The sequence below is a fragment of the Falco punctatus genome (genome assembly GCF_963210335.1).
Source record: "Falco punctatus genome assembly, chromosome: 4".
Lineage (NCBI taxonomy): Eukaryota > Metazoa > Chordata > Aves > Falconiformes > Falconidae > Falco > Falco punctatus.
The window spans coordinates 99,992,560-100,020,245 of record NC_137583.1 but is presented as its reverse complement, the minus strand read 5'-3'; the positions used below and the strand labels follow the sequence as shown (position 1 = coordinate 100,020,245).

The 27,686-nt window shown below is 38.8% G+C and overlaps 1 protein-coding gene across 6 annotated transcripts in view; it reads left to right on the top strand.

Moving 5' to 3' along the window:
* ATP2C1 (ATPase secretory pathway Ca2+ transporting 1) overlaps positions 1 to 27,686 on the top strand; it is an 82,138-nt gene that overhangs the window by 29,513 nt on the left and 24,939 nt on the right. For 2 of the 6 annotated variants that reach the window (XM_080387204.1, XM_080387200.1), the window contains 6 exons: positions 18,726 to 18,836; positions 19,745 to 19,861; positions 22,099 to 22,188; positions 24,892 to 24,927; positions 26,881 to 26,942; positions 27,287 to 27,395. In XM_080387204.1, the coding sequence (XP_080243330.1) occupies positions 18,726 to 18,836; positions 19,745 to 19,861; positions 22,099 to 22,188; positions 24,892 to 24,927; positions 26,881 to 26,942; positions 27,287 to 27,395 (525 nt within the window). Of the gene's footprint in view, positions 1 to 2,098; positions 2,306 to 2,501; positions 2,664 to 2,766; positions 3,014 to 18,725; positions 18,837 to 19,744; positions 19,862 to 22,098; positions 22,189 to 24,891; positions 24,928 to 26,880; positions 26,943 to 27,286; positions 27,396 to 27,686 lie in introns of those variants that run through there. The other 4 variants (XM_080387202.1, XM_080387201.1, XM_080387205.1 and 1 more) reach the window with 4 other exon arrangements.

The following is a 27,686-nucleotide window of genomic DNA, read 5'->3' as shown; positions in this document are numbered from 1 at the left end:
AGGCAGACTTCGTCACAGATATTTAGATCTCAAAGGCTCCAGTTGTGAACAAGCTCAATGATATTTAAGAACTCCCAATTTTCTCCCCAGAACTTTTCACAACATAGTATAGAGGCATTCAAGTATGCTGTAGATGTAAACGTTATCAGGACCTACAGGTTGGTTTTTTTGGTTTTTTTTTTACATTTAATGGAACATCTGATATTGAAAGCAAGAGCTACCTGTTTTAATGAAGTGATTAAATGTTTTACCTAATGTGCATTGGGTTTGTGTTGAAATTGAGACACCATAACTAGCATCACAAGTAGCTCAACATGGTTCTTAACTTACAAACAAGTTAACAGAAGTATCTTGGGGAAGAGTAACTACCTACTTGTAGTGGGATACTCGTGGAGTAACCATGAAAAGATATTCAAGTAACACAGCAACTATATGGGACAGGTCAGAAATTATGCATTAGGTATTCTCAAACAATTAACCTGCTTGTTGTCATCTTATTTTCCGGAATGCAAACATCTTGGGCCTGTGCTTTTAATCTGCACTTGTAACTCTTCTTTACCTCTCAAAATATATTGACAAATTTATATTATTTTAGCATTCAAACAAATTTATCTTAAAGAGCTTCAAAAGAAGCAATATGCTCTTTAACTTCACCTTGTTCAGCTGATGGATTCAAGAGGCATGCTGTTAGGGGTTAGGAAATTTAATTAAAATGTTTAAAACTTAGTTCTGTTAAATGCTTCTTATGAACTGACAATGACTGATTTTTGGTTTATTCTACTGCTTAAGAGAAACAAAGCCCAGGTGACAGGTCATTAATGGTGAGATGTCAATGCAATCATATTTCTCCTACTGTGTTGTCATGCTTCTTTAGAAAGCCCTGCAATTAGCACGTCTCTCTTAGCTTTTGACCTTGAAAGTCAAAAGGCATTTTGTTCTTACTAGTGCTGCGTGTCATACCTCAAATACAAAATGTATTATCTCAATAGAAATTACTTTAAAAATTTCCCCAGCCTCGGAGCTCAGCATCGGAATTGTGGTTTCAAGCGATACTCCTTTGGCATCTAGGTAAACATAATGGCATTGGTAAAGCATTTATTTTTTCTCACAGTAACTTGAGCAGTGGCAAGGGCCAGTGGTTACATGACTGGTACCTAAAACCAGGTTTTAAAAGTAGTCACCTGGAGGGTTTAAGATTCTGTATTGAGTCTGGTGGTGGGTCTTTGGTTGGTTTGTTGGAGTTTTGTTTTGTTTTTTTTGCTAACATTTGAAAGAGCACGAGGATTTGTCTGTTGATTCGAAACTAACTGGCCTACAACTCCAGGCTGGGTGTACCGTAACGCTAAAAATAGCAGCTACTCCGTCCGTCTGTGCGACACTAGTTTTTCACAGAACTACCGCTTCGGAGACGGGCGGCGCGGAAGGCTGCAGAGCGCTCCGAGGCCGGCGGGTGGTACGGCAGTCTTTCCTCCCACGACCGGCCCGTGCCCGCAAGGCCGGTCCCGGTCCCCGGCCCCCGGCGGGGCACAGGAGCCGGCCAGCCCGGCACAGGAGCCGGCGGGGCCGAGGGCACGGCCCGGGCTCGGCGGCGGCGGGGCCCCTCGGGCGGGGCCGGTCGGACGCGCTGCGGCGGTACCGCCGCCCCTGGCTCTTCGGCCGCCCGCGCCCCTGACTGAGACCGCTCGGCACTGCTCGCGGCTCCGCGTCCCTCACGGTAACGCGCTTTCTCTGCCCGGCAGCGAGGTGAGGCGGCCTCGCCGCGGAGGCGAGCACCGGGGCCGCAGGCCTCCACGCCGGGGCCACCCCCCGAGGCTCCAGCAGCGGCTGGGGACTTAAAATGCGTTTATTTTCGTGGCTCGCCGCGCAGTGGCGGGGCTCTCCGCAGCCTGCGAATCTCCAGCCCGCGGCTGCGGCCAAAGCCCACTTCGCGTGCGTGGCTGAGGGGGGTGACGGGGCCACCAGGGCCGTCCCGTCGTCCCCCCGGCAACCTCCCGCACGCCGCTGCCAGCAGGGAGCCGCCGCTTCCCTCCTGCGGCGCAGGCGCCCCTGAGCGCGGTGGGGGGGACCTGCCCGCCCTTCCGCTGCTGCGCCCCGCCCCGTCCGCTGCCTCCCCCTTCCCCCGCCGCCCGCGGAAGTGAGCGGAGCGGGGATGCGGCCGTGCCGCCGCTGCTGCCGCCCCGAGCCTCAGCGGTGAGAGGCGCCGCGAGGCGGCAGGGACGAGGCGGCGGCGGTGGTGAGGGAGCTGCCGCTTGCGCCTGTTTCCCCTCCGCGCCACCCTGCTTCCCGCGGCGGCCTGTGCCACAGGGTGAGCGGGCGGGGCCGGGGCGGCTGAGGGAGCCGGGGCGGGAGTCGCCGCGGGCAGCGTCGGGGCCGCCGAGCTTCAAGGAGCCGCCGCTTTCCTCCCGCCTGGCGCTGAGGGGACGGGGTGCGGGGAGGGCAGGCCGGGGTATGCGTGGGTTACTTGGGGTGAGGGTTTATTTTTAGGTGCGGGGCGTTCATTCCGAGCGGAGCCCCTCCCCGGGCGGGACAAGGCAGTTGGAGGCGAGGAGGAAGCGGCGGCGCTGCTCTGTGCTGCTGTAGCTGCTGGGCAACTAATCCTAATCCTTGGTGGCCTCTGACAGCTCTGCGGGCTCCCTGCGTGCGTGTGCCTGCTCCGCTCTGGCGTGAGTGCAGAGACCGTGGAGACTTACTGGCTTCGGCTGTGGTTTTGGTTTTGTTTGTGGCTTTTTTTTTTTAATAATTATCACTTTTATTTTCCTTTTTTAGCGCTGGTTTCTCTTGCAGATGTTGCTGCAGGTGGGGGCAAAGGGAGCAGTGTGATTGCCTGGGATCTTGGGGCATCTCTCTCTTCACCTTTCAGCTCCTCCTCCAGTGCTGCTGTTGCTAAAGACTTTTGTAACTATCGACTCAAGTACAATTTCGATGGAAAATGAAGGTAAAGGTCTCATCAGAGTCACTGGCTTCATTGGAGCTAAGAGGATTTTTGCATGCGATTTGGTGACAACTCCAACTGGTGCGTGTGTATGTTTTACCGTTCCAGGGGTTTGCAGGGTTGCTGTCGTGTGTCAGTCTCGTGGTAGGAATTCTGATCTGCGTTTTCTAGTTTAAGAGTTGTAGGACCATTGCTTTTCCTTTATTTGTACTGCTTGCTTGTTGATCTAAATAGGCGTTATTTCCTCTTTTGACAGATACTCAAAACATCCATGGCGTATTTTAGTGCTCTGTGTGTTTGAAATAGAAATCTCTTATTTAGATAGGGGCTTCTGAGCATTAGTTGCTTGGTATTTTGCTTAGATTATATGATTCCATTAAAATTCATCTTTCAGGGTGAGATTGAGAAGCAATAGTTGCATTTTTTTTTTAAATATTTCTTGTGCATATTTTGTATTCTTAAAAATGACTGAACTTTGTTCTCTTGGACAGTATTTAAATAAAAAGTGGCACTGAAGTTTTGAATTCTACCACTTGAAAGATCTTGTGTGAAGTTGTAAACTCTGTGTACTGAAAGAATTTGCTCTGTTAGGCTTTCTCCTTCTTGTCTAGTTTGTAAATGACTTAATCCAGAGAGTTATCTCAGTTTTAACATATTGGTCTTCAGTTTATGCTTGGGGAACCTCAAAAGCCCCTTTGCGTTGGTGATGATGACTGAGCTTCATTAATGACTTTTTTCTTTCCTTTTCTATTTGACTCTGGGTTTTGAAAATACCTGAAACATAGTGTTTTTATTTCTATACATTTAAGAAAAAAACTTTTCCCTCCACCTCCACTTACATCATCAGTAGTTTTTGAAGATATTAGATGGATATTTTTTTTCAGGTAACTACTGGATTTCCTTTGCTATAGGTTATGTGAGACACAGGAGCTCTTTTTCTTCCCACCCCAGTCTGAAAAGAGAGGTACTTTTTAGTAGTATGACTTGAGTTGAAGAACTTAATTGAATTTGTAGCTAGACTAACTGAATTATTTTCTGCGGTTGAATATTGTTCCGTTCTGACTTCCATGACTGAAGAGTTGTAATTGCAAAGTCCAACCTATGTTGAAAACTGTGTAGGTTATTATAACGTGGGATTTCTGAACTCTTTTCTAACTTAAAAATAACTAGTTTTCTTAATTGTAGTGATCGTATCTTCCAACTGAATGTTTATAATAAAGAGCATGGAACTTGCTAGGTAGAAGGAATTTTGAAGTGTGTATGAGAATCTCTAGAAGATTGATCTTTGTTCTGAGAGGCTAGATAGCTGATAGAAGTAGTGTTGGTGCCTTTGTGTTTCAGTCACCGGGTTGCAAGTAAAAGGTCTTTGAATGGGCAGCACTGAAAGTGGGGGAAGGAAAGCAGATGTAATACCGTTGAACAGAAAAAACAGGGTGGGGGAAAAAGAGACCTAGCTGACATTTATCTGCCAAAACTAAAACAGCAGGAAGACTTAATGCTTTTTAGTTCTATTACCAAACAAATAGTTTGTCATAGATGTAGTTCATAATCAAGCTGCATATGATAGTATGGTCCATTCTAATTCTTCTGAATGCTGGTAGCACATTTCTTAAGTTTTTTATGGAATAAATAATTAATGTTTAAAAATTGCTAATATTTGTATGATAAAAGTAATGTGAAAAAAGCTTTATCTAGGGGAAAAATACTTCAAAAGATTATCAGATGCCTATTTCAAAGGCATAAAGAAATGCCATAGTTTATTGAGGGCTTTCAAAACGGAGTAGACTTCTGGGGGTAGAAGGAAAGCTAAACTCCAGTGTGAATAAAAAGACTGGCTCTCTTAACATTTGAATTACTTTCTCTCCCCTCCTTCCACACGCCCACCCGCCGTGTCATAATTGACTCTCCAGACAGGCACATTTATTGACAACTGTTTACTGTCTGTTTTGGTGTTCTTGGTATTTCTGAGCCATCCTTTTCCTATACGTTTGACATTTTGAGACAGCTAGGCACTAGCAGTGCTCATATTGGAACTTTTCAGAACTCTTTTAAGGATCCTTAATGTATTTTCTCCAGGAGACAGTTGAAGAATCTTTGTAATCTCATAGAACAAAGATTGCAGTTAGACTATCTTTAAACTCTTATTTTGTTTTGTAAGATTGCATTTGAAAGGTCTCCTTACTTGGGATATTGAGCAAGAGATGGCAGATTTCCTGCCCTCCACCCCTCCCATTTGGATGGATATTCAAGATTGGGAAGTGATAAGGTGGTTTGGAAAATTGTTGTTTTCCTGTGTTAATTCATTACTCACAGGCAGTATTGTATGTTTGCTCTCAGTTAATGCTTTGTCCCAAGACTTTTGCAGTTCCTGTTTCTTGTGTTAGGATGATTAAACTTCTTCTGCAAAAATCCATGTATCTCATGGTAATGGAGAAGAGAATTTCCTGTCATAGGAAGACTTTGTATTTCTGTTCAGAAACGTAGAATTTTGTGACTTTTTTCCGTAAGTGGAGTTTTTTCTTACTGTAGAGAATAAAGATAAGTTGCATAGAGAAAACATAACTGAGTGCAAACTAGGCTCTCTCATTTTTGGTTCTCTGTGTTAATGCCTTTGGGCTGTTTTAAGTAATTTTCTGTATTGTAATCTGTTCGTTCGTTCCCCCCTCCCCCCCATCTTTTTATCAGCATCTTTTAGATTGTGACAGGTTCTTTTTTTTTCTACTGAGGAGTGTCTTGTAGAAGACTGCCTTTTAATACGAAAATAAGGATACAGTTTAGGTTACATCAGCTTTTTGAGTTTCTCTACTCTGAGGTCAAACTATGATTACAAATGTAAATTGTTAAATAGGAGCGCTGTTTTGTTACCAAGGCCCTCTGCAGCATTTGTTTTCAGATCATTAAGTGCCTAACAGAAGAGGTCAGAGTAACATTTTCCCACTTGTAAACTAAAAAGACTTTCCCGAAATTATGTAGAATGTTGGTACAAAAACTCAGACCAGACTTACTGTAAGTAATAAAAACATCATGTGGTGATTCTGAAATTCTCCTTAATCTTCGTTGTTTTGAGTCCTAGTTAATTTCAGCTAATTGTCAAAGACTGATGGCTGTTAACTTCAGCCTGTAGTCTGTCAGTAGTAATTTCAGGATTATTTTGATAATTAGATGAATAGTGAGATATAAGTCAAGAATTTTTTTTCTTTGAAAAAGGTGCTTTAGTTCTTCACATAATCCTGAGATGACAAATAGGGTTTTTTTGTCATGTGCAGTTGAATTTCTTAATGATTTTCATGTGTGTTTTTCTTAAATGGTGAAAATGGGTTTAGTTTCTAAACTAACAGATTGAAGATCAGTAAATAGGTTTTGGTTTTGGGGGGCAGTGAGTTAGCACCCTGGACTAGCTCATTGTGGGTTAGGCAGCTGTAAGTGTAAGGGGTGGAGGATGTGTACGTGGAACTGACAATGGAGGGGTAAGGGATACCTGTAGCAGCAGTGACTTGAAAAGAGTGTAAATTGTTCCAGAGTGGCATTATCAGTCGTTTGTGAAAGTAATATCCAAAATAATCAACTAGATTTGTGATGGGAAATGTTAGAAATTCTGAAATGGACTTGGTGTTATTACAGCAGTTCATGTTTCTTTTGACATGTAGATAATTTCTTAATAATGTAGTAGGTAAAAGAAGAATTTTGATATTCATTGATTGCTGCTTTTTACCATCTACAGCTTGCAGAAGATCAGAACCCAATACTTTACACCTATGTTGGCAAAAAAGTCACATCTCTTGTTTAACTTGGAGGGTAAGGTGAGAGAAGAGATTCCCTCCCTCCCCTTTTGTTAAAAAGTGGAGTCTTCACTGAAGACCGGTTCTGATAGATACCTGCCTATCTTTTAACAGTGCTGTGTTAACTTTAATAACTAAGTTAACACAGCACTTCTCTTGCATTAGAAACATATTTTCTTTTAAATGGAACAGTCAGTGTCATCTTTTAATCTGTTGTTTGACTGTTGATGGAGCATTAGATAGCTTTAGTCTTTTCTTTCCCCTTTTTCCCTATGCGGATAAATCAGAAATGTTAATCTATAATAATATAGAAGTGGTTTAACATGGAGTCTGCTTGAGTGCAGACATCACAGAGTGTATGTTTAGTTATTTTGCTAGCTTTGTACGTCCTTTACGTGGAGGGTCTATCGCATAATCTCTTAGTGAGTCAGGAAAAACAGTGTAACAAAATGTGTAACGAAAATGCAGACAGTTCTTAGGGTAGCTAATTTGACCGAAGAGAAACAAATATTTTCACTTGTCACTCTTCTCCAAAAAAACCCTGTGGTGATCTTGGGATGCTCTTCTGTAGGACTGAATGAAAATGGTCTCATTACTGCTGAAAGAAGATCTTACTTTCAGCTGTCTTCCTGCTGTATGCATTGTCTTGGCTACTGGTTGGTGAGTTTGACTGACTTGCTAGCTTGGTGGAAGGTTAGTCCAGCCCTTCTTTTCCCTAGCCCCCTGTTGAACAGCTTTCTGTTGAATTAGTAAATTGAATGGGCTCACGAAGTGCCCAGTTGACCGTGGAAACAGTGAAGGGCAAAGGAGTGAGACCTCTTCCTCTTAGAACAGGCAGACCATTAGCTTAACTCAGTTCTTTATGTAATCATAGCTTCAGTTCAATATAAATTCACCCATAGGCCGTGGTGGAATTTTGCAAGAATGGAACAAGTTAATAAGATTTTAGTTGATACCTGTTTTCGAGTTCATGAAAGCATTCAGGTGATACCTTATTGGCAATGGGTGATAAAATTGGCATTTGTAGTGTGGTTTGTAGAAGCTAGAAGGAATGATGAAGTTTCTGTGCAGAAAAGAGAGGGAAAATAAAATACAATAATCAAGGTATAAACTTTGGACAAGCATCTGTTTCTAGTTATTTGCTTTGTAAACATTTTATCCTAACAATTGGAAGGATTAAAATGGATAGCGGGTTATCAGATGCAGCCTACAGAATCTTTTATAAATATTTTTAATTCATAAATTTTCTGCAGCACTTTTTTTCTGCATACATAATTCACCAAAAAAAGCTTGGTGAATACAATGTTGCTGCTTTCTTAACACTAATTATAAGAAAGCTTATTAACATAAGTAGAGTAATTATGCATTGGGTTATGTTTGCATTTAAATCAGCACTGACGCTAGGTTGGTACTGAGACCTGTTGTAAACAGTAAGTTCAGGATTTTTTTAGTTAGAATTTTGTCACATTATGAAGTAACTGCATAGCTGTCAAGCATATAATTGTTGATTGGGTCTTGGAGCTTCACTTTTTTTATAAAACAAATACTGAGCAAATATTTCTGTTCTTTTTGCTTAATACAATTATGGCAACTGAAGTCTGCACATGTCATAGATATTGTAGTAGTATATCATAGGGTGCTAAAATTTTTACTAGTGTTTGCTGTTTGAGTGCCATCCTTCATTTTGAGAAGCTCAGCAGTTAAGTGTGTGAGATAAAGCAGTCTATTGGAGAGGAGCCATGTGATCTTATTTCTGAGCATAAATGTTCTCTTCTGGAAAGTTAGCAACTCTCTGGCAAGATAATTGACTGATATTTAGACCCAAAGGTCTTTTGACCTTCAACTTCTGAAAGGTTTCATGTGAATCAGGATTTAAGCAGAGGCGTATGCTGTTTGGAGTCATGAGAGGTGGCCATCGGTGCTCTTCCTTGGGTGATGAGTTTCTGAACTGAATGCTAGCTTTCATCAAGGCACTAGCATTGATTTGGTCATTTTAGTGTGTGCTTAGGATTCTGTATCTTTTTGTTCTTCTGATTAATAAGTAAATGCAAAATGTATGAAATGTTCAAGGAGTATTTTTGAACAATAAGGATCAAAGCTGAATATTTTGGTCGACCAAATACAGATTGGTCTGATGTTTTTTGTCAGTGCGTTCTTGGTAACTGATGCCACCTCAAGGCTTTCAGTAACCAGGCTTTAAATTAGTCATAGTACATCCTCCAGAGTATACAGGCATGTTCCAAATGGTAAATTTTTTGTAATGATTGAATGCAAAGTTTCAATGTTTGGTGTTCTTAAGTTTCAAGTGTGTACTACATAAGTGAGCTAAAGGAAGATAAAGTGGTCTTGGGGTTTTTAGTCTGAATTTCTGTTGCCATTACTCTTACAGTCTACAGTGCTGCAGTCGAGTTAAGGTATCATTATTTTTGTGAAATATTTTTTGTAGCTGAAGAGGAGGCAAGTTGTCATTCACAAGGCTTGCAAGATTACCACATGGTATATATTACAATTACAGAAAATTGCCCAGCTTTACTGTTGTGTTGGTAGCCTCAGTTGAACTAGATGTCCTACTTTCTGTTTTTTAAATTAAAGAAGGCATGTTGAAACATCCTGAAAGAGTAAGATGTATTTCAGGTTGTAGGGACTTGTTTCTTGGAGAAGTCTTTTTTTTTTTTTTTTTTAGAAGATATTTTTAGTACTTGAAAGTAGTTCTTGCGCTTTAGACTGCTGTAGAGTTAGTAAGTTGTATGTTAAATGGAGCATCATAGTTTCAGTCACACTGACTGAAGTAGATGGGGTTGGGGATAGGTTTAAGAAAATGCTTCACAAATGTTAAGATTGGGCAAACCTTGAGATTTAACATGGTCAGTGCCAGTATTCAGATCTGGTCAGAAATGCCAAGGAGCACAGTTCTGCGTTACAGCTGGTGGTTGGCCATAGTGAAAGTCCTAATCACTGCTGAAATAGTATTTGAATACACGGCAGGTTTTTTCAGGCTTACAGGCAGTTTAGCAGGTTGTTCTCATCAATTTGGGTATTTGAATTTCTTTGGTTATTGGGAGGTGTCAGTGCTAGGTTGAATATCACCCTTTTTTCTGTCAAGTCTCTCAAAATAACACACAGTAGCAAGGGGCTGGAACTATGTGACCTCCCAGGATAGAAATTACTCTGCAAGGAGAACTCATCAATGCAAATTAGTCTTTCTCTTTCCTTCTGGCTTTTTTAGAGACAGAACTTTTCTGTGTGCACTTCCTTTGATGTGGTAAAATGTTTAAACTACAATACTGTTGAATAGGAATCAATTTCTTTGAATATTAGAATACATGGCTGCTGCAGCTGTTTCCCCAGAAGTGAAAAATCATCACACTTTTCCAAAGGAGTCCATTCAAATGAAGATAGTAGACAGTAACTTCAAAGCCCTTAAAAAGTACTTTTTATCCTGAGCAAACAGTGCCTGAGCAAACAGTAGAAAACAAGTGGCTCATTAGTCTGCAGACTTGAACCTTTTGGGGGTGGGTGTTGTGGCAAGTAAAATACACTTTTTGCAAATTGGTCATGGATGTTTGTATTGAATGAGTGTTGGCACTTCACTTGCCACTCTAAGAAAGCAGCATTATTTCCCATAAAGGTATTTGACAAGGTATAATACTCTCTGACCAGGTTCTTTTAGATAACCCACATATGGAGGGTGTAATGTTTACTATCAAATGTACGTATCTGATGATACTTGATATGTGGGATTTCTGATTTAGTGGATTGTCACACTTGTGCTATGTTTTCAGTATATTTTCTAAGTTACACTTAGCAAAATACAGAAATTGCAACACAATACGCAGGCCAATCGCAATGCCAGTTTGGTTCCTGTTACTAGTCTCTATAATGTGCTCACCATCGTGATGCTGGGCATCCTCAGGTCGGGGATGCTCTCTTTGAAATTTTGTTGGTTGTTCAGTGCCTATGTTGGACTGAGCCACATATGCATCCCCTACCCATGCTGGTCTGGCTAACTGGCATTCACATTCTTTTGATGAAATTGAGGAGAAACATTTACAGCAGTAGAAGATTCACTCAACTGACATAGCTGTTTATCGAAAGCAAAGGCCACCGTCTAGTCCCCATTGTGTTGAGGTAAAGTTAGCCTCCTTTCAACAGCTGTGGTTAGTCACACTTTCCATTATTTCCTGAGCTTCATGGGCACATGGCTTTTGCCCGTCTCTTCTGAGCCTTGTGTTATAGGGGTTTATTGGTCAGTCACAGTATCTGAGTATTTTTCATATCTAAATTTTCAAGGTTTTGAGGCTCATTAGAGAAATTGCTAGTTGAGAATACAGGATGTACTTGGTCTTCGATTTAATCACATATGAGGTATATTACACGCAACTTTATCAGTGGAGTCTGTATAGATGAAGCCTTCCTGAATATAATGTCCAATTTTACGTGCACCATCAAAGCATAGATAACTAGTCCAAAGGTCAAGAGTAAGATATTAAAAAATTAGATTTATTTAATGTAAGTTTGTAGCTTGTCTGCATCTGTAGTTTGTGAACTTGATTGCACTGATTTTTATAAATTTTATTAAATCTGAATCTACTACACTCAGCTACTCCTACCTACTGCATCTATTAGCATAACTGGTGAGTTTCTCTGGAGATTTAATTCCTATTAAAATCTCGCAGAATTGCAAGGAGGAAGTTTCGTCATTGTCACAACCATGTTGGATATTGCTTGTTCCAGAATGAGGGCAGGCTCTTCATGTGTTCTTGTCCACACTGTCTCAACTTTTGGAATCCTGCTGGGCATCTGGGGTTTGCTGCTGGGTAGGCAGTTGATCTAAGACTTTAACTGTTGAGTGTGCTTAATGGTTTTTTTGTTGTTGTTTTGGTTTGTGCTTGGCTTTTTGCTGTGTGTTGTCATCAACTGGTTATTGTTCTGTAGCTGGGACTTGTATTGAGGTTATTGAGGTTCAAGGAGCACCTTGCCTTCTAGACAAATGAGGGAGGCAAAGATGGCAGAAACATCTAGTGAAATAAATATTTTTGAGGGCATTGTTGGAAAGAGGCTCTGTGGAATCACAAGCATGATTCCTGATGCTGAGCAATGACCTATTTAAGTGGAGAGTTTGAAGATGAACAATGAGATGGTTAAAGATCTGGATCTCTGAAACCTCTAGCCACCACCATGTGCTTATGAGTAGGAGAAGACTTTGCACCAATGCTTCATGTCTGATGGAACTGACAGAAAAGAGGATTACTTCTATTTTGGGTAAGAGTCTTCTCCTTAAAGATTCTTTTCTCCATCAGGAGTCTTTGCCTAGCAGGAGCTGTTTCCAAAGTCCACACACAAACAGACTCAGGCCTCTATGCCCATTGGCGTCTAGTTGATCTCTAACCCCCTATGCTTTCAGGATTCCAGACAGTGCAGAAGAGGTAAGCGCTTGGTATTTTATTATGTTACTGTGTACACAGATGTCTACAGTAGTTGATCTATCTGTCATTACCTCGCTGCACCCACCATCCTGTCTCTGAATTGTAGAGAACTGGAGAAAAATACGCTTAGTAGGATCTGAGTTCCTGAACCTCTTTTAGTATCCATCACAGAGTTTTATCATACAAAAAGTCCAGGAAATGGGAAGCTTGTAAGTTTCAGTCTGTTTTGTATTCAATGAAATACCTTTTTATTGTGCTCTTGAACACTATTGCTTTTTCAGTGTGGGGAAGGTAGATAAAAAAATGGAAGCTAATTCTTCTGGTGGGTGAGGAAATGCTGATTCTTTGGGGATCCCAATAAGAAAGCGACAAACACTTGCAAGGCAGATGACTATTAATAACTCAGAAAAAGTGATAGCAAGGTATAAAATTGTAGAGGGATAAAGTTGGGTTAATTAGCATTGCTAATATACAACTGTGGGTTGGTGTCAGGGGCGGTGGGTTGACCGATGTAGGTAAGGTGCAGGTGTGGCTGGTGCTGTTAAGTGGTTGAGAGCCAGTGAAGAGAGAGCAGCCAAATAAGAGAGAGGAAGAAGAAACAGAGAGAAGAGAGAGAGTGAGTGCATGTGTCCTAGGTGAGGAGAGACTAGGAGAAGGCAGCAGAGGGACTGGCATGAAGAGTATGCTGGTATGAGATGGTAAAAGACCTTGTTGCAGCCAGCTAGTTTGGAGATTGCTGCGACATAAAATCATATGTTCTTTCTGATGCTGGGAACCCTGAGATGATATGGCTTTTGGATGGATCCCTGGTCAGGGCATGGCACACTGTAAATCTTGTCAGTTCTTGAGTTAGCTGGTACTCTTATGGGGTTTTGCTCACAGCAGAGATTCATCAATCACTAATAGCAATTGGGTTTGGAATGTGGGCATTGAGGTGTCCCTTGGATAACATGCTCTGATACCCTTATCTCATTAATAAAGCTGCAGTTCCTGAGCAGGTACATGTGATACTTCAAGTGGAAAAGACACTGTACAGTATGTATAGTTAAGATTAAATGCACATCGATTAATTACACATCGATTATGTGTGCATTCATTAATTTTATTATTGATTAGACGTGGCAAGATTCAGTAGTGATCGCATGGCATCCACGATAGTCATATACCTGGATGTGGGTCACTAACTGCTTGTACAATATTAGTCTTACAGATTGATCAGTACAAAGAAGTTGAAAGGCCTTTGTAGTGCTTGAGTTGGCCTCAGGGGGGTTCAGTTACACAGGGACTAATGGGGCAGATTCAGGCTGACTTAATCAGCTGTTCAGGTGGGTGGGAAGATTCAGAAGAAAGTGATAGGTATGGTTAAGATGTAAATATAGAAAGCATGCTGAGTCAGTGCTTCCAGTCATTTTTTAACATTCACAGTTGTGCCACGGTGTTTTCTGAGAACTCTCTCTACTAACCTGCAGTTTGTCAGTTTCTTGTGTGGTAGGGTAAACAGTTCTGAGAGTGGAATGTTCAAATGCAGATGTCTTCCTGTGTCAGTTTTCTGAAGGAACTTCTCAAAGAGTCAGCATTTCTCTCAAGTATCTCAACTTAAATTTCATGGTTTTGAAAACCTCTGGATTTTTTGTTTGGTGGTTTTTTCCCCACTTTTACTGTTCTCTGTAGTTTTGTTCCTACACCACCTTTGTATTTTGCACTTGTAGGTCAGTTGAGTAACTGTATGTAACATTTACAGGACTTTATATTAGCAAGTTAGCCAAAGTGTTTTGGTCACAAGTTTGTCTAAAAATAGGTTTTGCTGCTGGAGTGTTCTAAATTTTTAGACCGCTCTCAGTGAATGTAGGTCCTGCCATTTGCATTCTCGGAGCAAGCAGAGCTAAAATTTCCCCTTAAAAATAATCGTGAAGTTTCTCAATGTCAGTGAGCCCTGCTGATTGATAATGGACTCTTCCTGCTAATCTGAGAAACAGAATGGTGTAAGTTGTTGGTACTTTGTATTGATCGTGGTAGAAAGAGGGTAGACATGCTCTTGTAGCATATGAGGAAGAAGAAACAGTAACACATTACTGGTAACTGGATTTTCCTTTAGATAGAACTCCGAATTTCTGGTAGTCTAAGCCTTCAGATGAATTTGTATTTCAATAAACATACTTTGGTCACAGTTCTGTGGTCATATGATTAGTGTGTATTTCTTGGCCTAGAAATAGTGGTGTACATTGGAAGTGGTCCAAGAAAAGTCCTTCCCGAGGCAGCTATTTATTTTTATTAGCTAGAATCCTGCTGCTTTGTTCTTTGGTAGCATTGCAAGTAGGGAATGGAAAGCTGTAGTCATAGCTCCAGAAGCTTCAGTGGTCATGTATGTATGTGCTGCCTATCTGATATAGCAGTATGGGCTAGTACAATTTCTTAGCCCAATTATCCATATGAAAACTTGGCCTACAACAAAGAATTTAACTGTATAAGGTATCAGCTGATAGATGCTTGAAAACTAATTGCAACATAGGATGGGAAGACATCTTACTATATGTGGGTGGACTCCTTTATTGTGGAACACTGGTTTTTTGGGGGTAGCTTCTGCTAAAAGGTGTTGCAGAAGCCCAGCTCTCCAGTGTATAGATCTGGGCAGCAGTGCAAAGCACTGTAGAGCCTTTGCCAACAGAGTCGAGTAAGTAATCTTTCTCTTGCTTTGTGGAAGTAATGCATAGTAAAGGCAAAATTACTCACTTAAATATAGTTTTTGTGTTCTAGCAGATAGCAGGCACTCTTTCTAACTATTTTTTTTGATCTGAATCTGTTGGTATAACTTGCTTTATATGTTGGAAGGGGGTGATGAAGGGAGCAGTGAGCAGTAATCAGTTTCTCATTGTCTTAAGCAACTGGATTTAATTGGTAAAGTGTTAGATATTTGAAACACTTCTGAACTACAAGTGTAGCATAATGCACACAGATTGTAGAGGTTTTTGAGAAATTAGATGAGGATCCATCCAGAAGAGTCTTAAGATATCTAATTTTGTTCTAGAGAAAGGAACTGGCTATAAAAAGACCTTCTGAGCCTTTATTTTTCTAATCCTATACCAGATTTTCTCTACATACAGTAGAGTCTTCTTTGTAAAAAGTGGGAGATGATATGAATGAAACACACGTTCAAAAGTAATGGCTTTTTGAGTCTGTCAAAAAAAGGTTATCAAAATAGGCTTTTTGTAGTACAACCCTTCTGTGCTAGTGAAGAGTTATTTGGAAAAGCCTGATCTCTGTTTAAGAATATTTAACTTCTTAAAATATCCCTAAAAAGCATGTTAGACTTTCTGAAGTCCTAATTGGTAATACTAGGGAAATGATCTGTAATCAGTATCCTTTTTTGGAATTGTTGTTTGTGTTTAGCATCTGTGTCAGGTGGTATAGGGAAAAAGATTTTTCTCCAGATTAAAATTTGTAATGCTGGTCAGTTGACTTTTGCCTGCTCTTACTGGCAAAGCTTGACTGCTCAGCATTTTTGTTGAATGTGGAGTCATCTTGGTCAAAGTCATTTGTTTGTGAGTTTGTTTTGAAACAGCACTTAGGCGTAATGATATTCAGCCCTAAACTGATGTTTGGTAGCTAATACCATGAATGTGGTATCTATTTTTCAATAAAGATCAAAAGCTAGTACTTAAGATAGGAAATCTTAAAGAAAACATGAGCTAGTAATTCTGTAGGGTGTGTTATCAATGAGGGGAGATTGTGGCAAAATTTGGGTGAATTTTCGGTTTGGAAAACTGAAACACAAGTAAGGTTAAAATCCAAAGTATAACCATGTAAAGTATGAAAAGTCATAATCTCCAATGGCAATTTCCTGAGAATTGATTTAACTTAACATTGGCTTGTATGTGGACATTTAACAGCAGCTGTTAACTGGGTGTGTTCTTAACTGCAAAATAGGTGACTTTCTTCCTAGGGTGTGGGAGAGGAGGATGGAGAATGTCTGAACTGGCAGGGGATGAGAGAACAGCTGGGTATTGTGAAGGAGAGTAAGAAAGATAAACATGGTTATCTAGTAGCAAATAGGTGTCTGCATGCTTGTAGTGAATATAGCTATGTAACTGCATGAATGGTTTCTGCCTTGAGCCTGGTGGTACATATAGCTGGAATTTGTATCTGGGCTCAGAGATATAAATATGAGCTTCTCTGTACAATAAAGTGTCTCTGGTTGAACCACAGCTGGAGTCTGTGCCTTCGTACTCCACAAAAGGGAATGAATCTCGTGAGCATCAAGTGTTCCGTGAATTCTGGTAAAAGTGGTTGTATGCTTAAATCAAAGGCTGTCTGTCTGCATGAAAGACTGAGTGATCATGATGATGTATCACTTCCCATAATGACATTTTGGGGAAATGAATCTGTAGATACCAAAGAGTATTTTATAAGGCTTAGGGTCACAAAGTCTGTATTCTTCCTAACTGAAATACCTACTATGCTGCTGCTGCTGTGGTCAGCTTAAGTTGATTTAGTAATAGTTCGGTGTTGTAGAGAGAGTCTGTGGTGCTGTGTTCCATGAGTAGCCTTAGACTGTGAAGCAAATGTTTGTCTCTCTGGTCCAGAATAGGTCTAACCTTGTTCATGTAAGGGCTTTTTACCACTGGGTTTTGTAATAAGACGCCTTGTTAGGACAGAATTATACTAATAATTTTGGTTTTCTTCTGATGTTGAAAGTAATAGTTCTTTTGAAATATCTCAAATGTACGTAAAATGTTGAGAGAGGAAAAGTCTGTTGTTTTGTTGAACCATGGCTGAAATCTTTTTGACTGATTTTTTTTCTTATCTGATTTGAAACATGTAAAGGTATTTGAAAATGATAACTTGGTGGATAATTTTGTTAATGTATGTATTTATAGTGTATTAATATGTATTCACCATAATTTTAAAAGACTACTTACACTGGTGTAACATCAGTGTATATACTTAAGGTTTCAGTAAGTACCTAGCCAATGTTAAAGTGTATTTAAGTCACATATTTTGTAATACTCCAAAAATTTGGCCATAGACTTTCCAATTCTGGTCTTTGCACAAATGCATCATTAAAAGGATAGTAAAGAACAAAACAAAGGTCTTGCAGTGGGATGAAATACAGAAACTGGAGTGGAGGTGTGGCAGACCATAGCTGAGCGTTTATTCTTAGCCTTTGCTGAGCTGCATTCCAGCTGCTGAGTCCTGCTGGTTTCAGTCTACAGAAAGCTGAGTGGGGCCCAAGCGACTCCCCATCTTCGGAGGCCAGTAAACACACCGTTAAGGTGCAGTTCTTTTCTCTGCCATCTCCCTTGCCCAAGAGCTCAAACCCACACCCCGTTTCACCTGCCTCTCGCCTTAAGTCTCTAGACCTGCTTTCTTAGAACTACAGTGAAGGAGCAAGTCTTGTTGCTTTACTGTTTGACTAGGAGCTACATGGCAAGTGTGGAGAGTTTCCAAGGGTTTCTCTTGAAAGTGAAAGCATGCGAGTTCCAACTGTAGCACTTTCACCTTTGCGCATTGTTCCATTGCGCCCCTGGGATGAAATCTCTGTGGAGTCTCTTTAGGTAAGGAGCTAGAACAACATGTACTGAGTTACATAAATCTCAGCTATTCTATTTGAGTACATGGCGAACTGCATTCAGGATAGAAAGTGAAGATTGTCCTACCTTTTTTAGGGGATAAAAATGCTGGAATCTCTTAATGTATTGTCATCTTGAAGTACTTTATCTTATATTTTATGTCTCAGTATCCATGGAGGAGATTTATATATGACAATTATTTTTTTTTTAAAAGCATAAAACCACCTATTTGAATTCTGTGACAGTATTAATGGGAATACAATTTCTGTGGTGTGCATGTTTGCATGTTAGGTGTCTTCCAGTTAATGGAAGGAGTGGATATGTGTGGCACGATGGGACGAGATATTAATTGTGGGTGCAATAAGGTAGTGAGGGGGGAAGAAAGAGTACCATTCCAGCTTCTCTTTTACTAAGTAAGAATTTGGAAATTCTGAAGCTTCATTAAATATCAAAGCAGTACTGAGCTGTGTGGTCAATGTTGCTATTGCACTGTGTTGTAGTTCACAAAATTTTCACTTTGTAAAATTACCAGAAAACATTGCTTTTTATAGCATTGACTTAAAGTTTTTGTACTATAGTCAAATTTTATTATTTTATTTTGCATCTGTGCTCATTTGAGGTTTTCTTAATGTTGTTACGCCTTTCTTTGTGTACAAGAAATGTGAATAGGCCTGCTTAGACCACCTTCATTAATGAGAGAAAGTTGGGGCAGGGAGTGATTACTTTCTGACCAGGTATTGGTGATAATGAGCCTAAAGGATTATGAATATATTTAACTGTTAGGATCTTTGTCATCACTGAACATGTCATTAAAGAAGTAAGTCTTCAGTTGCATGTCTAGCATTTTCTTTTATTATTGTAGGTGGTGCTGCATGAAAATAAGCTGAACTGTAGATTTTAAGTGCAGTGGTTATCAAAAACTACCTTTTAATGACATTAATACTGTATTGCTCTGGTATATGTTTTTTGAAATGAAATGGTAGTGTGCTCTTTGCCTTCAGACTTTGATTTTATTTCTTAGGTTGCACGTCTTGAGAAAATCCCTGATGGTGACAATGAGACAATGATTCCTGTACTGTCTTCAAAAAAAGCAAGTGAATTGCCAGTTGATGAAGTAGCAAGCATTCTGCAAGTAAGTGATTTTGTATCTCTTAAGAAGACACTGATATTACCAAACAATAAGTTTGTTATTTCTTAAGGACAGATCTTGTCATTGGATGTCTTGTGCATTGTCATGCAGTTTGGTACTGGCTACTGCCTACTTCTAAAAGCATGTTGATTTTTAAATTGTTACTTGAAATATCCTAATCTAACATTTTTTTTTAAATTGAGGATTTGGAGGGGAGTGGGATTCAGCTTGAAAATGTTTGGATTTCTGTATGCTTTATATAAGTTTTTATTAATAAAAACGCCAGAGTCAATCTTATTAAATTCTGTCCTCTTTCTCATAGCTATTGCTTCAGTTTCTTTAAGGAATCCTTAATGTCCTTAATTTGTTTTGGTAGCCTCCATTTTAAGTGGAGGAACAGGACTGGAAAAGCTACCCGTTGACAGATTTATGAACCATTGAATCTGGGTTAATTTTCATGATGCATGGTCTTTTTTCATTCTCTGTATGCTTGACTGCTTGAGGAGTACACAGTGATAAGTTTGTCACTGACAACTCAGACTTTGAAGCTATTGCTGTTTTTTGGCTGTGTGACCAAACTCCTGACATAATCCTCAAGGGTCTGAACTGTGCCTGTAGTTTGGCTGCTTGTAGAGTTTTCTGCAGGGAAGATCAGCAATCTTTTAGAGATGTTAAACAGCATCTGCTTCTGTAGTAGTTCTGTGATTTTTTTTGTTGAATCTCTTAATTACTGCCAACTTGAGTTTTGAAATAGTTAGCTTATATTGTCGTACAAACATTAGTACCAAGTTTGTCTTTCTGATACCGGCCAAATTTGTATAATCTAAGGCTATATATTTAGGTGTTGGAATTCAGTTTAGAGTCTTACCAGTGTAATTGCTGACTGTTTTATTGTTCTCATATTTTAATAGGCTAATCTTCAGAATGGCTTAAAAAACTGTGAAGTTTGTCATAGAAGGGCATTCCATGGATGGAATGAATTTGATATTAGTGAAGATGAACCACTATGGAAAAAATACATTTCCCAGGTTAAGATTTTTGTCCTTTCTGCTTTTTGGTTTCAATACTTGTCAGTAGTATTGAATTTTATTTCAATTTACTTACCTTTTGTCTGCATGAACATCTTCTGATGAAAGCAGGGAAAATCTAGTAGAACATGAAATGGCAGCTTCTGTAATTCATATCTTTTTTATGTATTGAAAAAGCTTTTCTTTAGATATATGCCAGTTTTAATTTAAATCTAATATCCAATTTAATGAAAATCTGGTGGTTTAATTACATGATTTGTTCTTGAACGTATCTTCATAACTAACCAAAGGAGTACTGCTCATAACTAGCCTGAGGGCTGGAGAAGTAGAAAACAGTTCCCTGTAGGCAAACACTCGAGCACGAATCACACTAAGGTCAGGCACAGATGCATATGACTGTTGGTAAATATTTAAATGGAACATGAAGTATGAATAACTTGATAGACAAAGAAATTTTAAACAGCAAAATGGCTGCCTGTGAACTGAGGGTAGAGGTGTGAGGCACCTTCATTCTGGTGTTGGGCAGAACTGGTGAAAGTAAAGTATGATTTTTTTTTTCTATTACTGTGATTTATCTCATATATATATGTATGTATATATGTATGTATATATGTATGTATATATGTATGTATATATGTATGTATATATGTATGTATATATGTATGTATATATGTATGTATATATGTATGTATATATGTATGTATATATGTATGTATATATGTATGTATATATGTATGTATATATGTATGTATATATGTATGTATATATGTATGTATATATGTATGTATATATGTATGTATATATGTATGTATATATGTATGTATATATGTATGTATATATGTATGTATATATGTATGTATATATGTATGTATATATGTATGTATATATGTATGTATATATGTATGTATATATGTATGTATATATGTATGTATATATGTATGTATATATGTATGTATATATGTATGTATATATGTATGTATATATGTATGTATATATGTATGTATATATGTATGTATATATGTATGTATATATGTATGTATATATGTATGTATATATGTATGTATATATGTATGTATATATGTATGTATATATGTATGTATATATGTATGTATATATGTATGTATATATGTATGTATATATGTATGTATATATGTATGTATATATGTATGTATATATGTATGTATATATGTATGAATGAGCATGTGTAGCTTCCCTGAGTGGTGTGTAAGTGTCACTACTTCCTCTAGCCTGCCTCTCCTGCCCCAAGATATTTACAACTAATTTTCACACAGAAGTTCTTTATAGCAAACATGTTGACATGAAATACTTTGGACACTGTTTCCTGCACCTTGTCTGAACAACAGCGCCATAAAGTTCTGGAGTAAACCCTGAAGTAATAGATGGTTAATTCTAAAGACACTGTTTTACTTGGGAGTGACTAAAAAGGTGTTCAGTGCTCTGGTGATGTGATATCGGTGAGAACATAATCACGTTAATGTCCCCTGACATTAATGTTTTATTTTCCCATGTGTAGTATCAAATTAGTCAGATCCATCAGAACGCTTCTAAAACATATTATCCAAGTCTATTTTAGATGGGATTTATTAAGATACACAATTGCTTTGAATATGCTTATGTGCGCTTTTAGAATGCTCTTTAATTGTAGGAGTGGGTTCTTTCTTGTAATATTTATTTAAAAAAACCCACATGTTAGCAACCAGTTGTTATGTACAAGCATGATCCTTTTTTATTTTAGCCTTAAAAATCTGAATAAAACATATGATCTAAAAGGAGAGCTTCCATCTAGTAAAAAAAGAAATCATGAATTGAAAGTTATGAAATACATTGCTGCCTTGATAGTGATCAGTTGCTGGTAACAGGATAGCCTGTTACCTCAAAGACAGTTTGATATTTTTGAGGCTTCTTTTTTTTATGTTTAAATACAGTATAAACAAATAAAGGAGATGATTGGTTTTGTTTTAAAAATGTGAATCAAATGTAACAAGTGTTTTTCCTGTTATATTTCTAATACGGTCTCTTCAAGGTCTTTGATATTTAAAAAAACCCTCATGTAAACATCTGAACTGTACAGAATCAGATTTTCTTTGCACTGGTAGGTTAGAAATATTTTATTTATAGAATAATATGTTTCAAAAATAGATTAGATGTACTTTGAGGGGTAGATAAAATGGTCTTTCTGTCAAGTACCACTAAATTACTGTTCTGTTTAATTTCAGTTTAAAAATCCTCTTATTATGCTTCTCCTGGCATCTGCAGTCATCAGTGTTGTAATGCATCAGTTTGATGATGCTGTCAGTATCACTGTGGTAAGGAATTAAAAATTTTATCTTTGGGAGTACTTCAGAATGTGTGACCGCATGTACTTTCAACATCATATAAATGCCAATGTGGGATGATATTACTTGATTCTAATTAATGACTTTGATTTGTATGCTGTCACTAAATCTGTTTAGCTTGTGACTGAATTTGTTTTTTAGGTTTTTTTTTTTTTGTTGACTGATAGCAGTAACACATATCAAAATGTATCAATGAATAATTATCTGCCTGCCTCTTGCACCTTTACGCTTTCATTGGTTGAAATGCTTGTCTTCAGGCATTTGTTGCTATGTAATTTTTGTCTTAAATTATGCTTTAATTGAAAATTGAAACCAATATAAGCCTTCTATGAATTTACTTGCAAGATGTAATCTTTTAAAAACATCAAAATAAGTGAAGTCTTCAGAAACAGCAGAAGGAAGTCCGAAGCTGAAATAATTTTTTTTTACAGAAACTTGCAGTTAAATAGGGTGCTAAACTAGTGAGCGAAATATAGTACTGCTAAACATTTGTCATTGCTAATGACACAGAAAAATATCATCCCTTTGACCTTTTTGGGGTGACAGGTGATAACTGAAAATTGGGATTTCAGTATGATCAGAGGCAACTTCTAGCTGTTTTGTCTTGGTTAAGCTCTACACTCTCTATGTTGAGTTTGCTTTTGTAATTAACACAGGGTAACTGGGAGTTTGCTCCTAACCCCTCTAATTCTTTAGAAAGTGTAGTTTTATTTGGAATATAAACTATGTGTCCGCTTTAAGAAAAACAAGCTATTTTGAATTTGATTATAGTGTTAGTTTGGAACGGTCCATTGTATTCCTAAATTGGGTTTAGGTAAATCATTGTATTATGAAATGTATTTAATTATATTGTGGCTGAAAGTTTAATTATTTCATTTTTTTTTTCCTTGGTTAGTGACCTTAAGTCTTGTTTCCTAACTCTCTTGAGCAAGGCAATGAGAAAAGAACAGGCCAGTTAGTGTAAGGGAGTGTTAATTTCTGCATTCTATGCTACAACTTGAGAAGGAGTTTTTGATAGCCTCATGAACGTTAGTGGAGGTGTCTTAAAATACGGAGAAAAAGTATGGTTGAGTTAAAGTTCACCAGTTGTGGTGGTTGTCTAACTTTTGACTAACCTACCGTTTAGTCTTGTTGTTATTAATGCCCACTTTATCACCTAGTGAGTATTTGTCTTGCTTCATTTTCAGATGATAGCGTAGTTTTTCTGTGACTGTGTATTTGTGGTCAGAACCTTGACAACAAAACTAACGTGCTGCTAGAGGTCCGGGAATTTATTTCTTTTGGTGACAATGCTGGCTTGAGCAGCTTTTTTCATCTTTTTAGCTCTGCTGGTAAAAACATATCATAAAACTTCTTGATCTGGACTAGGAACTGATGAAGCTTTTAAAAAATTAGACTTTTTCCCATTTGGAGGATATTGGCTTCTTAATGTAAGCCATTGCACATCGACACAAGCTGAGACACCGATGTGAGGCTAGAGATGCAAAGTTACGTCAGGTAGCACGAACTGTAGAAGATAATACTGCTTCCAAAAGAAACACATGTAGCTTTGGTGGAAATTATTCCATGGAAAGATGGAATTTATATAATTATTTCCTAATACATAGTTGGTGAGGCTAATGTTAGTACCACAAATAAAGCAGATTTACTGGAGTTATCCTTGATTTAGTGAAGAGTTCTTCAAGAAGGTTGTCTCTTAGAAAATGGTAATATCTTGGTTATTTGAGTGTCTTGTATCTTGGATATCTCATTATTTGAGTTACAAATTCAGCTATTGTAACAAATCTCAATTTGAGAATATATTGAAGGGGAAGATGATGCTTAACTTTACACAAAGTTGATCTTTGTGACCTCCTGTAATAGATTTCATTGATTCATTCACTCACTCACTTTCACAACACATACTTACAAGCCCTGTGGTGTTTATATTGAAGTGTTGTGACCAGAATTGTATGTAATAATGGAGAACCTGTTGAGGCCTTAGTACTTCTCTTAGATTAATTGTGATGAGCAATTTTTCAAAGCTTTATTTGTTTGGGATCTCTTGCATCTTGACTTGTTTAGGGTATACTTCAGTGTCCTGTTTCATTCCTTGGGAGTCTTGGGCAGCTTATGAGTCTCATCTCCCTCTTGTTCTTGCTGGGATATTTTATGGCTTCAGACCTGTTCTTCAGCTTGCTACTTCATTTCTAGTCTTCAGTTTATTTTTAGTCTTTCTGTTACCTGTTGTTTGAATCAAACCACACCTATGATGCTCTGTAGCAGTTAACACACCATTCCTAACCTTTGTTCACAGAGAACAGCATTCACACTTAATTCAGACCAGTTCTTCTTTGTGTCATGGATCTCTCTCCACTGCTGTCTTTTGCTCATCCTTTAGGAACAGGGAGCAGAGGAAGTTTTTCTTGAAAATTGCTGCTAGTTATTATCTTATTTTTAGTAAAATCAGGTTATTGACTTCTTGGACATCGCTAGAGCAGATGTAAATAGATAACGGCATTGCTTTTGTAACAAACCCAAGGGATACAGCGTGATTCTGAGCATGAGAAAGCTTGTTTCAAATCATGTTGTTAATATGTAGTAACAGCTGTGGCTGAGCAAACCCAAATATGATCACATACTTCTGTGGCCGTTTGGAGTTCTTTTATCCCACCTGCTTTTGTTTTCTTGCAGGCAATACTCATTGTTGTTACAGTTGCCTTCGTTCAGGTAAGATAGCTGTTAAGATGATTGCTTTTATGTAAATTCTTCTATTTATAAGACTGAAGTAGTTGTCTTGATGCATTGTGCTGTGAATGGTGGAGTACAAAGCGCTGTGCTTTTATCAGTCTTGCCTTTTCTGAATTGCATGATTTGTCCTGCTTTAACCACTTTGACATTTACACATCTATATTGATATTATGCTCAGCCATAAAAGAGTACTTGTAAAGAAGTACTTCGAATAAACAGTGTAGAGGTACTTAAATATTTAACTTCATACAAAATAGATGACGAAAACATAGCTCTGGCTTCAATTTTGTACAGGAATTAAAAAAAATATATAATCATCTATATCAGATTGGTCAAGCATGATTAGCCTTCTGTGATGGAATGACTGTCTGGGTAGATGTGGGGGAGCAGTGGATGTTGTCTACCTTGACCTCAGCAAGGCTTTTTGACAGGCTTGTATAACATCCTCATAGGTAAGCCCAGGAAGTGTGGGTTAGATGATGGATTGAGAACTGGCTGAACAGCAGAGCTCAGAGGGTTGTGATCAATGGCACAGTCTCCAGCTGGAGGCCTGTAGCTAGTGATGTTCCCCAGGGGTCAGTACTGGGTCCAGTCCTGGTCAACTTGATTCATCAGTGACCTGGATGGAGTGTGTCCTCAGCAAGTTTGCTGGTGATACAAAACTGGGAGGAGGAGGGGCTGATTCACCAGCAGGCTGTGCTGCCATTCAGCCAGACCTGGACCAGATGGGGAACTGGGTGGAGAGAAACCTGATGGAGTTCAGTAAATGCAAGTGTACGGTCCTGCACCTGGGAAGGAGCAACCCCATGCACCAGTACAGGCTGGGGGCTGACCTGCTGGAAGGCAGCTCTGTGGAGAAGAATGTGGGAATGCTGGTGGATGACAGGTTGCCCATGGGCCAGCAGTGTGCCCTGTGGCCAAGAAGGCCAATGGCATCCTGGGGTGCATCTGGAGTGCTGTGTCCAGTTCTGGGCTCCCCAGTTCAGGAGAGACAGGTGGGCGACAAAAATGATGAGGGGACTGGAGCATCTCCCTCATGAGGAAAGGCTGAGAGAGCCGGGGCTGTTTAGACTGGAGAAAAGACTGAGAGGGGATCTTACCAATGTCTACAAATACCTTAAGGGTGAGTGTCAAGCGGATGGGGCCAGGCTGTTTTCAGTGATGCCCAGAGACATGACAAGGGGCAACAGGCAGAAACTGCAACATAAGAAATTCCTCTTAATATGAGGGAAAACTTCTTCATCTTGAGAGCAACAGAGCCCTCAGTGTGCCCAGCGAGGTTGTGGAGTCTCCTTCTCTGGAGACATTCAGAACCCACCTGGACATGATGCTGTGCAACCTGCTGTAGGTGAACCTCCTTTAGCAGCGGGTTGGACTAGATCTCCAGAGGTCCCTTCCAACCCCAGCCGTTGTGTGATTCTGTAGCTTTTTAAATCATAAAAATGTTGTTTAATTCTGTAAATACACAGCTTTACTCAGTGTGTGCCTAAACCAGAATTGCTTTGTGTCTCTGCTTTATGTCTTTGTTTACCTTAATTCTGTAATGTGTTTACTAAGTTAAAGATGAGTTGTGTTACCTTAGTTCTTCAGGGGCTAAGAGCATGAACACAGTATTTTTCTTACTAACTTGTTAAACAGTAGAATTTAATCATGTATCTGACCCCTGAGTTTAGAAGCATTATTACAAAGACTTAAAGATACTGAAGGAAAATGCAAAGGACCTCTGCTGTTCTTTCAGAAAAAATGCATGTAGACAAATCTGTAAATTTTTCAGTGTTTGGACCATATTTGCTTTTTAAAATGTGTAATGTAACAGAGCTGTTGAATGGCATCTGATTGTTTGGAATAGATGTGGATGTATCCTATTGCTGTTTAACTTTTGCCCGTTTTAAAAGATACCATCTGCTTTACTACTTAAAAATGTCTCTGCAGGAGTACAGATCAGAAAAATCTCTTGAAGAGCTTAGTAAACTTGTGCCTCCAGAATGCCATTGGTATGTAATTGTCCTTTTACTCCTAAATTTAATTTAATATGACTTAATCAGAAATGAGTAAATGAAAAAGATTTCACTGAACTTACTGCCTTTGTATCAAGCTCTTATTCTGACATAGAACATGCTTTGCTTTTCTCATTTTAAAGATTGTTTTATGAGCCAAAAACTTAATCTGCATTGCCCCTCTGAACCTTTCAAATGATGTTACTGATGTGTAATGTCAAAGAAACAAGCAGCAAATTAGAAATAATGTTTTGCTGAAACCAGTAACATTGCACACAACAGTGTGCTTTTGTCAGATAAAATGCCAAAGAAGACTTTCTTATTCTTGGTTTTACCTACAGTGTACGAGAAGGTAGAGTGGAACATACACTTGCAAGAGATTTAGTCCCCGGTGATACAGTCTGCCTGTCAGTTGGAGACAGAGTCCCAGCTGATCTACGGTTATTTGAGGTATATACCTAATATTGCTTTAATACTAAATAACTTTTCTTTTTGTGGGACAGAGGGGAAAATAGCTACTGAATACAGAAGTGCAGTAAGTGGTGGTGTTTGGCATTCATAACTATTTTGATAGACATTTTGAAATAATTACTTCTCAAATGTAACTAGGTTCTTAACAATATATGTACTTTCTTACTGTAGGGCATGGAAGGAAAGAATGTTCCAATTTTATGTAGTAACGCATTCTTGAAAATTTTAGACTCCTTCCTCGATGTTAAACTTTTTGTGAATTTTTTTTTT